Raw genomic sequence first — 11523 nt, forward strand, 5'->3', positions numbered from 1 at the left:
TTTGATCACAGAATTCTGGTTTTAGATCTCAGAATTCTGACTTTGATCTCAGAATTCTTAATTTGATCTCAGAATTCTGGTTTTAGATCTCAGAATTCTGACTCTGATCTCAGAATTCTCACTTTGTTCTCAGAATTCTAACTTTGATCTTAGAATTCTTAATTTGATCTTGGAATCCTGACTTTGATCTCAAAACTGGTTTAAATCTCAGAATTCTTACTTTGATCTCAGAATTGCTGCTTAGATCTCAGAATTGACTTTGATCTCAGAATTTTGGTTTAGATCTCAATTTCACAGATCTCTCTTCACAATTTTACCCCCCCCCCCATGTTTATCAGTAATTGACAATTTGAATCTCACAAATCAAAATAATAAAATTGACAATTTTATTAAGAGGTTTAAAATACCCCCCTAATTTTCATAAACGCTTTCTGTATTTTGGGTTTTTCCTCTTTTATCATCTGTTTCTTTATTGTTGATGGTACTTTTTTCAGTGTTGATTTTAAAAGATTATCTGTTTACTTGAAGGTTGCTGCTAGTTTACAGTGTTGATAGACATGGATCTACTTTTACATGTAATCATTGGACACTTTGAACGTATCTGCAACCAGCAGCTCTGACTGTATTTGTACACATTTAGATTGATTTAGTAAAGGTTTCTAAACGGCAAAAAAAAAAGTCCTCTTCGTGTCATGACGCTAAATTCGGTCGACCGTGTTGTAGTTCACTATAGCATTGCATTAGCTTTTTACACTTGTCAGTTATATTTACGAACCAAATGTGATGCTTCTGTTATTAATCTATGGAGGTTATCTTTATGAACAAAATGTGTAAATTTCACAAACTTTTGTCGGACACAGCTCTTATTTTCAGCAATAATCCAAAAATCCATTGAAAAAATCCATAGGCTCGCCGCCGAGGCAACCCAAGCGACGCTAACTTCCGGGTTTTGCCTACAAAGTTACGTCATGACTGCGCCACTCCACTCTATTCGTCAAGCCACTGACCGTGAGCTCCGAGGGTCCTCATTCCTCTTTCAAAATAAGACGTAAGAAGTGCTGGGACATGCAAAGACAAAACGCACCAAATTTTCCAATGTAAGCGCGCTTTTTTATTTAATTTTATTTCTTTTTTACTTTAATGGAGATCTTAATCTCCAAGCGTGTAACGTTTTCTAGACATCTGTGACGGTTACGTATTGCATCGTCATCCGTAAGTTAAAATTGTAGAGTACTGGCTATCAAGTTGAAAGGTTGCTTTTTATCACTGACATGTATTAAAATGATTAAAAATGACTTAATAAGTATCATTTTTCTTTTTATTGTTAGTTACTCATATCATTTTTTTTAACATTACACCATGTTCGACTGGTATGCTTTTATTTTGAAAACCCTAACCGGATCCAGTAGCTTTCAATCCGTGTGCTAGATGCCGTAAACCGGTTTAATATTAATTCTGGCTGAACTCCCCTCGTTCCTGTGTCGTTCTTGACTTATTGCAGAGATATTTCCATCCGCTGTCAATGGAAGGAACCGAGAAACGATACCGAGCCGGTCCGGGCCGAACCGAGCCAAGTGGAGCTTCGTGTGACAGCGGAACCCAGACTGACAGCAGAGTACAAGGTTAGCCAGCTGGAGAAGAGTTAATGTTGTTATGGTGGAGCAGCATAGGTGTCTATGGCGTTAAACCATAAAACATCTGATTTATGACGGGGATCATCTAATGATAAAACCATAATTTAACAGCTACGTGTTTATGGCTGTTTACTTTAGGAGTGCCAATAATCATGATGACAGAGGGCGATTTAAAAACTAACAATCCTCCTGCAGAAAGCAAACTCTCACAGAGATGTAGATTTAAGCTCGACAATAAATACTAATGTCACATCATCAGCTATCAGATTAGTTCATGTATCAGACATCTGTAGTTCCTTTTACTTTCTAGGAAACTAAACTAAGCCATGGTGAGTAAAATCATGCTGTTAAAAAATCACCTTATTCAAAAGGCAAGACACAGCAGGTTATAAATAATATTCATAGGGCATAGCACAGTGTTACTCAACCAAAGGGCCCAAATGTTGAAAAATACCTTTACAAGAGCAGCAATCTAAGAGGTGAAAAGTGACTAAAATGTCTTGTAGAAGCAATAAAAATAAGTTAAACGTGGCAAAAATAGGTGATAAAGGGTGAACATGGGGAGAAAAGTGGGAAAAGGATCAAAAAGTAGCAAAAATGGGTGAGAAGTGACAAGAAAATGAGTTACAGGTGGCAAAAAATAGTCCAAAAGTGGCAAAAACAAGGGAAAAAAAATGAGTGAAGAGTGACTAACATGGGCAAAAAACAGTCAAGAGTGGCAAAAATGGGCAAAAAATAGGAAACAAGTGGTATTTTATGGAAAAGGTAGCTTAAATGGGCAAAAAAGCTGAAAAAGGGCAAAAATGGGAAAAAGAAGGTGCAAAAAATGGGCAAAAAAATAGGAAACATGTGGTATTTAATGGAAAAGGTAGCTTAAATGGGCAAAAAAGCTGAAAAAGGGCAAAAATGGGAAAAAGAAGGTGCAAAAAATGGGCAAAAAAATAGGAAACAAGTGGTATTTAATGGAAAAGGTATTTCTACTTTGTTCCTACAACTATTCAACAACCTAAGCTACTGTTACACATTTTAAAGAGGCTAATTTATTTATGTTAAGGTTTAGGATAAATCTATCTATCTAGGTATGCCTGGAGCAACAGCTGACAACCACTGCTCTAACATAAATTCAAGGGGACATATGCAAAAATCACTTTTTCTAACAAAAATATGTGCCCTGGCCTGTCCTGAGAGGGGCGGAGTCAGGGGGCGGAGTCAGACAGCTCAGTAACATTTAAAGACACAGAAACAGCTCGTCCTGAGCAGGGCTGAAACAGAGAGGGTTTTAGACATGCAAACATCCAATACTGGAGTGTTTTTACCAGCAACAAACTTCACAGGCATGTTTTGGGGACCTCTGAGACCGATATATACTCTCCTCCTCAGGTCCTGATTCTTAGTACTGAATTCATTTTGATTAGCTTTAAAAATGGCAGAATGTGTCCTGATTTTCCAGTTCGGCTAAACTTGTTTTGTGAAGCTGCAGATGAAATGACGGCGGTTCTGTGCTTCATTTAAAGCTTTTTCTAGGGATGCAGGTTATTGAATTTACATGGCTGTAAACGGCAGAGATTTTCATGGCTGCTGATGCTTGCATACATCCTGACTGTCTTCTTTACATCCTTCATTCTCATCCGGGGGGGTCAGGACCCAAAAGTGGGTGCAAAGCCATTCCTAGTTGGTTGCAGATGTGCGCCTAGTAGCAAAAAGTAGACGATGTGTAAATCCCTGCAGGTGCTTTACTATCTTTGCTTTTATTTCCCCTGTTCAGATATAAAACAAAGATGAAGAATTGGAGGGAAAAAGGAAATGATGATCTGATTTTGTCCCTCCTGTAGGTCATGGCCCCAGGTTATCAAAGGTAAACCTGTTCACCTTGTTGAGCTTGTGGATGGAGCTGTTTCCACAGGAGGAGTCTGAGGAGGAAGACCACGGCCAGGTTGGATTAAAAACACATTTAATCTATAATAAAACTGTGATTTACCACACAGAAACAGAGAGTTATATGTGAAATTTCTGATGCTCCAGGTCCACAGGTTGGGTCTAGTCGTGGTACAGGATGGCAAAGTTGTCGGACTCCATTGTTCGGGACCGGAGCTCCACGCAGGACAGGCCGCCATCATCCAGCATGGCCCCCGTTTGAGCGACTGCCACTTGTATTTCTCCAGGAGACCCTGCGCTACGTGTCTAAAGATGATCATCAACGGTGAGGGGAGAGGAAGAGACGCTTTAGCCGCTGCTCTAAGAAAGTCGATCTATTTCAGAGCTTTATTTTGATAGGACAGTGCACAGGAAGCAGGGAGAGAGGGAAGGAACCAGCGGCCAGATTCAAACCCACCCTGAGTCCTTGAGTTATTTATAGACAAATAGAGAGAAGGACATGACCAGAAATGGAGATATTCAGGTTGTTTTGTGTGTTTTCCTAGCTGGAGTCAGTCAGATCTCCTTCTGGCCCGGTGACCCTGAAATCAGCATACTGAGCTGCACCTCCACAATCCAGTCCAACCCCCACAATCCCTCTGGCTGCATCTCAGAGGAGGCGGCGCTGGACGCCGTGGCTACAGAGAAGCTAAAGTCAAACAGCCGTCCTCACATCTGTGTGCTGCTGCAGCCGCTGGCTCACAGTCTGGCTCAGTTCATCACCGAGACGTCCAGAGAGTGTGACTTCATGGAGAGAGTGAGGGACGACCAGCCAGGCCTGGACACACACCAGCTCTACAACAAGTAAGCTTCTTAGAGTACCAGGGTTATTGAAACGTAGACGTTGTGCTGCTTGTAAAAGGAGTTTTTTTGGTTCCAGAGAGCGGCTCAGACACCTGAAGGACTTCTCCGCACTCTTCCTGGTGGAGACGTCTCTGCAGCACCGACAGATTCTGACCCACATGGGTTTGGAGAACTTCTGTGTGGAGCCGTACTTCTCCAACCTGAGACACATGATGAGGGAGCTGGTGGAGGTGCTGGCTGCCGTGGCTGCGGGAGTGCCGGACCAGCACCACGGCTTCTACAGGTGAGTAAACACTCACAGGTGCTTCTACTTCAAATTGAGGAATCCTGTTTTACTTGAACGTGTGGTTTCTGCATCACAGGGAGCATTCGACCCCCGAGGCGCCACGAGGGAAGACCTCACGGCCTCTTCTGCAGGAGGAACTGTCCCAGGAAGTGGCTCGACACTGTGTCATCCAAGCCAGACTGCTGGCTTATAGAACAGGTGCGATCAGACTTTCCTGTGGGCGTCTGCCCCCCCGTCTTCTTAAGATTTAAAAAAATCATAAAGTCTCTCAGAGAAACATGACGTGTTTTTAAACTGCTCACCTGTTGATGAACGCCAGGGGCTCCTAAGCTGGAAGCACATGCACAGTTCTCCTAATTAGAAAAAAGAAACACCCCTTTTATGCCCATATAAGGGCATGAGACTGCAGGGCAGTGTGCAAACACAGACGGTGTACAGGAGGGAGAGGGGAGTAAGTAAGATAAAATCAAAATAAACTGTAAACACAATCAGAATACTTGGAAAGCTCTAAAGTGGATGCTCTAAATGAAACGTGTGGCTCTTTAGTGTCTTAATTTTAAATATTATTCCTCCAGAAAATCTTAAAAAAGGGAAACTTTTTTGCCCTTTTTCACCATTTTTTGCTACTGTTCATCCATTAAGCTGACTTCTGCCATTAAATACTACTTTTTTCCCCATTTTTCCTACTTTTTGCCACTTTTTTCCTATTTTTGCTCATTTAAGCTACCTTCTGCCATTACATACCATTTTTTTCCCCAACTTTTTTTCCATTTTTGCCACCTTTATCCCATTTTTGCCCATTTAAGTTACCTTTTGCCATTAAATACCACTTGTATCCCATTTTTGCTCATTTAAGCCATTAAATACCATGTTTTCCTACCTTTTTGCCCTTTTTTTGCCACTTTTATCCAGTTTTTGCCCTTTTTCAGCTCCCCCCATTTCACCTAAATAATTTACCGTTTGCCATTAAATACCACTTCTTTCCTGTTTTTTTCCCATTTTAGCCACTTTTCACTCATTTTTTTGCCATGTTTTTGCCACTTTTGGACCACTTTTTGCTACCTGTAACTCATTTTTTTGTCACTTCTCACCCATTTTTGCTACTTTCTGACCCTTTTCCTCCCCGTTTGCACCCGTTTTTGTTGCTTTTGGACCATTTTTGCCACCTTTAAGTTATTGTTATTGCTACTTCAAGCTGTTTTTGCCACTTTTCACCACTTAGATCGTGGCTCTTGCAAAGGTATTTTTCAACAGTTTGGCTCTTTGGTTGAGTAACACTGCTCTAAACACATGTTAAGTGGATTAGACGACTGGTTCAGACAGATATTTCATCAGAAATGGCATGAAGCAGGCTGTGATAAGAAAAGGAAGGATGTAGGAGGAGTTTAAAAAACAGTTAAATCAGGCATGTGGGAGGGTAATTCTTTTTGGATTTTAGAAAAAGTCATGAAATATTTCACTTTGTATGAGATAAATAGAGAATATACAGTGCTTCAAAAAATTAATTAGACCACCTGTCATATTTGTCTCGAAGACGATCCAGCATCATGAAGTGCAAAGATATGACTTACAAGTTAAAATGGTGCACCTAAAATGTCAAAATATGAAATAAAAGCCCAAATATTCAATTGAGGTCATAATTATGCAATGCAAAATTGAAAATATGAAATGAAAACACAATGAATTCTTTTCCTACCTTTCTTTTTGTCTAATTTTTCTTATTCTCTATTTTTTTTCCACATTTTTCTGACTTAAGGATATTTGATATCATCAAGGTTAAGTTTACATTTTTATACTGGAGTAAATCTGCAGACCTCGTATTTTTGGGCCAGTTACAATAAGAATAGGATAAGATTTTGCAGGCTGTGTTTGGCCCCCGGGCCTTGAGTTTGACACCCCTGTTTTAGATTTTGTTTTTAACAAACCACAGAGAAGAAAACTCTGATTTATGTCAGAATCTTCTTAAAAACTGAGTTAGACTTTTAAGAACATTTTTCCTCTTTGTGCTTCTGCTGGTTTGCTGCCTCACGGTTCTTTTTCATGTTTTTGTTCCAGAGGATCCTAAAGTAGGAGTGGGTGCAGTCATCTGGGCCAAACGACACTCGGTAAGCTCACCTGGTATTTTAACTGCAACGTTTCTAACTAGTAGATATTTACTGAAAGAAGAGGCTGGTAAAAAGCCTTCACCGTAAAGTTTGGCTGACAGTCTCTGTATGGCAGAAGTGTTTATATCGCTCTGGCCTCATGGCACACATTAGTGATATGAAATCAGAATGGCTGCTTCATTCTTCAATCTTCTGGATGTTTAACATCCACTAAATTTAACTTTAAGGCTGTTTAATCATAGCTTTTTTAAATTCTGACCCTACTATCTGGCTTCAACTGGAGGCCCTGGGGCCAAATCAGACCCCCTAGGTCCTTTGTTGCCCCTGAATTGAGGACTCTGTTCAACAAAAACATCCCCTCATAAACACGTTTTTACTGAATGAAACATCATCATCATTTGGTTTCATAGATACATTTCTCATAATGAGGGAGAAATGGTCTGAAAAAGGCACTTCCAGGTTTGTGCTGGAGGCGATGCTAGAGTGAAGACAGACCCTGGGACTCTATCCAGGGTTTTCTGCTAAGTACGCCTTACCGTGTGACCAGAGGGACCTGGACCACTTGCTGTAAGTGGAGCCATTAAGGTCCACATGGAGGCATACATTTTTAGTCGTATTGGCGTTTCATTCACACGGAAACAGCGTTTTGGGAGGCCACAAATGCTACTGACGTCATACATAGCATAGCCCACTTAAGCCGCATGTTGGCGGATTACATGGCTGTGTTCGTGCTGCAGAAGCTACGGGGCTTATTAAGGCTTTATCAGCACAATCTGATGCTCCTTTACCTCCACGAGAACAGCAGACACCACACGGACAACAATCTAGGGGGGAACCAGGAGAAAGTTTGTGTCAGTGTTCTGTGATCTTCTCTCTTTTGGTGCATTCCTGTGGCGGTGTTACAGCGCCACTTACAGGCTTGGCATATATATTACAGCGTTTTCAGTCGTTTTCAGTGGTTCCAGGACATTATGTCCACATTTCCTGAAATGATCCAAAAAAACTTTTTCAAAATGAAACAGAAATATTGTTTTTCTTTGGGGTTTTAATGCCTTTATTTTAGAGCAGTGTCACTCAACCCTGCTCAACAAAAGAGCAAAAACTGTTGAAAAATACCTTCACAAGAGCCACATCTAAGTGGTGAACAGTGGCAAAAATGGGTTAAAGTGGCGATAAAAATAACTGAAATGTGGAAACAATGGTCAATAAAGTTGCAAAAGCTGGGTAAAAAGCTTCAAAATAGGCATCAAATAGCAAATGCTGGGTGAAAAATGGCAAAAATTTAGTGGCAATAAAAATAAGTTAACATTGGCAGCAATGGTCAGTAAGTTGCAAAAGATGGGTAAAAAGGGGCTAAGGTGGCAAAAATGGTCAAAAAGGTGAAAAGGGTGCAAAATAGACATAAAATGGCAAAAATTGGGTTAATGCCAATAAAAATAAATTAAAGGGGGCAAAAATGGTCATCATATGGCCAAAACTGGCAAAAATGGGTTAAAGTGGCAATAAAAATAAGTTAACATTGGCAACAATGGTCAATAAAGTTGCAAAAAATGGGTAAAAAGGGGCAAAAATGGGCAAAAAGGGTGGAAAATAGACATAAAATGGCAAAAACTGGGTGAAAAGTGTCAATAAAAAATCAAAAATGGTCAAAAAAGGGACAAGAAATAAATGAAAAGTGGCAAAAATGGGTAAAAGTGGCAATAAAAATAAGTTAAAGGGGGCAAAAATGGTCAAAACAGTGAGAAAAAATGGGTGAGAGAAAAATGAGTGGAAAAAGAAAAATGGGCAAAAAGCAGTTAAATGCCAAAAAAGGAGGGAAAAATACAAACCGTAAAAAGCAGTATAAAAGAGGCAAAAATGGGTAAAAAGTAGCAAAAAAATTGAAAGAAGGGGCAAAAAAATTGCATATAAGTGCAATGGAAATATACAGACAAAAAATGAAGTTTGACAATTAAAGCCTACTGCCATTTCACATGGGTCATTTCTGAGTTTAAACTTTCCTTTTGTCAAGGTTTTCTTGGGAAGTAATATTTCAGATTAAGACGTTAAATAATATAATAACGTGGCTCCTGAGCCGTGCGTTGAGTATCACTGTTATAGAGATAGGACAGAGGGAAGAGAGTAAGGAAGGACAAGACTTCTATGTTTAATTTACAGTCATCAGTCTGACCCCTAGGCCACATAATTTCTAAATTATTCTTTCAAGTTATTTAAAAAATGTACAAGAACATTCACTCTTTAGTTTTGGATAGGCCCGTTTTATTAAATAGATTTTTTAAGTGTTGGGCTCTTCAGTGCTGTTGATCATTAAAATAGCAGAGTGTTAATGTAGAAATCTGTTCTGACTTTGACATTAAAGAGGATTAATATTGTTTATTAATATTTTAATATTAACATTGTCCATGCTTGGCTTTTATAGGTACTGTATATTCTCAGTCACATCACATTTAGATCACCATGACAAACAGCCGGACTCTCACTGACATATTTGGTTTGAGTTTTGCATACAGCTCGGCCGGCTAAACAAACGGAGCTAAGTCAACACCTCATTGGGCACGCAGTTATAAATAAAGGTCATTATGTTGTTTTCTTACCCGTTTGTTTTCCCGTCCCAGGCCGGCAGCGATGGAACGGGGCGCCTCTACCTGGTCGGTTGCGGGTACAACGCTTACCCAGCAGGCTCTCAGTACGCCGAGTACCCACAGATGGACGCCAAGCAGGAGGACCGACAGAGACGCAAGTACAGATACATCATCCATGCGGAGCAGAACGCTCTCATATTCAGGTCAGTGCATTTAAACCACAGAAGAAGACAGACGGCGCCAGTAAAATCACTGAATGCTCCTTTAAATGCTCTCAGGACTCGAGACATCAAACCGGACGAGCCCACCATGATGTTTGTGACCAAATGTCCGTGTGACGAGTGCGTCCCTCTGATCAGAGGAGCAGGGATCACCCACGTCTACACCACGGACCAGGACAGAGACAAGGTCAAAGAGGACATCTCCTACCTGAGGTTCAGCAGCCTGAAGAACGTCAGCAAGTTCATCGTGAGTACAGGAACTCTGCTCGCTCTACTTCCTGTTTTATCAGCCGGTTTTAAGACTCTCATCCCTATTCTGGATGCCATCTTTGGTTATTGTTTTGACTGAGAGCCCCCTGGCTGCAGGAGGTACACACTGCACCCTTGTAGCGAAATGTGAATGTAATGTTTGTCTCTCCACAGTGGCAGAAGAAACCATCTCTTCTCACCACATCCTTCCCTCCCCTGGCCAGTAAGTCCGCTTTCTATCCCACACTTCTCTCCGTTATCTTCCGGCATCTTCTCTCCTTCCCTAACAGCACCTTTGCTCTCGTTGCAGACGGACACATCCGGAAGCACAGAGAGGCTGACGACGAGGAGAGCGGCAGCAGCAAGAAGCTTTGCACCAGCAGATCTCAGAACTCCACCACGAGCTGAGCAGAGAGATCCACCATCGAACCAAAGACACGACCACATCCTGGCTAAAGATTTGATATTTATGATAAATATTCCTTTTTAAATATCAAATCTGCACACAGGAAGTAGTATTTATTGCGCTTTTGTGCAGGACTGGGGTTGGATTTGTGAATCATGCTTTAGGATTGTTGGATCTGCTGCATCTTCAGGAGTTTTTCCAGACGGCACCCATCCGATCTGACGCTCTTATCCCCTTTTTTAAATCCAGTTCTGAAGACGCTGACAGTGAGGAAGAGGAGGAAGACCAGTCAGGATGGACGAGGTGAAGGACTCGTGCTTATTTTGCACAGAAAATACCAGAAATCAACCGTAGCATAGAGTAATACAAATAATTTATATGAAACATTCACATATACTTGGACATGTGCAGACGTTTTTAATGAAAATCAGAGCTGTTTATTTAAAACAGTGATACTCGTGTGGTTCTTTGATGTATTCATTTTAAATATTCTCCCAGAAAACCTTTAAAAGGGACCACTTCTTTGCCCTTTTTCACATTTTTTGCCACTTTTATCCCATTTAAGCTGCATTCTGCTTTTAAATACCACTAGCTTCTTATTTTTTTGCCATTTTTTTGCACCTTCTCTTTGCCACTTTTTCCATTTTTGCCCTTTTCACAATTTTATGCCAATTTTTGTCACTTTTCCCTCATTTTTTTGCCACTTTGACTGTTTTTGCTACCTGTAATTCATTTTTTTGTAACTTCTCACTAATCTCTACTTTCTGACCCTTTTTTTCCACTTTTCTTCCCATTGTTACCCATTGTCACCTATTTATGCCAACTTTAACTCATTTTTATTGCTACTTCAGCTACTTGCAAAGGTATTTTACAACACTTTGGCTCTTTGGTTGAGCAGGGTTGAGTGACACTGATTTAAAAGATAGAGACTAGAGTGAATCACTCTGCGATGCTCCTTAAATGCTCAAATGTGACCTGACGAGTGCAGACTTCATGAGCTCTAAGTTCCCTTTTTTTTTCCCTAGATTTATTTCTGGGCCTTTTCATGCCTTTATTTTATAGAGGAAGGACAGTGGATAGACTCGCAAACAGGGAAGAGAGTGGGGAGAGACATGCAGTAAAGGGCCACAGGCCTGATTCGGACCCGTGCCGCCCGCGTACATGGGGAGCGCCTTTAACCACTCGACCATCTGCGCACCCAAGTTCCCATTTTTAAACAATGTTTAAGTCAGTGTTCCTCAACCAAAGAGCCAAATTGTTGAAAAATACCTTTGCAAGAGCCACAATCTAAGTGGTGGAAAAGGCAAGAACAGCTTGAAGTA

At 40.7% G+C, this 11523-nt stretch overlaps 1 protein-coding gene across 1 annotated transcript; it reads left to right on the plus strand.

Moving 5' to 3' along the window:
- The first annotated feature begins 1438 nt into the window (after window positions 1-1438).
- cdadc1 (cytidine and dCMP deaminase domain containing 1) lies at window positions 1439-11316 on the plus strand. The gene is made up of 11 exons (XM_041781531.1): window positions 1439-1622; window positions 3467-3567; window positions 3657-3834; window positions 4055-4352; window positions 4429-4635; window positions 4715-4836; window positions 6694-6743; window positions 9359-9528; window positions 9604-9793; window positions 9970-10018; window positions 10106-11316. Exons 1-11 carry the CDS (start codon window positions 1523-1525, stop codon window positions 10201-10203), a joined length of 1563 nt encoding a protein of 520 aa, XP_041637465.1. The 5' UTR covers window positions 1439-1522; the 3' UTR covers window positions 10204-11316.
- Window positions 11317-11523: the final 207 nt, after the last annotated feature.

This window comes from Cheilinus undulatus, linkage group 24 (genome assembly GCF_018320785.1).
Source record: "Cheilinus undulatus linkage group 24, ASM1832078v1, whole genome shotgun sequence".
NCBI lineage: Eukaryota > Metazoa > Chordata > Actinopteri > Labriformes > Labridae > Cheilinus > Cheilinus undulatus.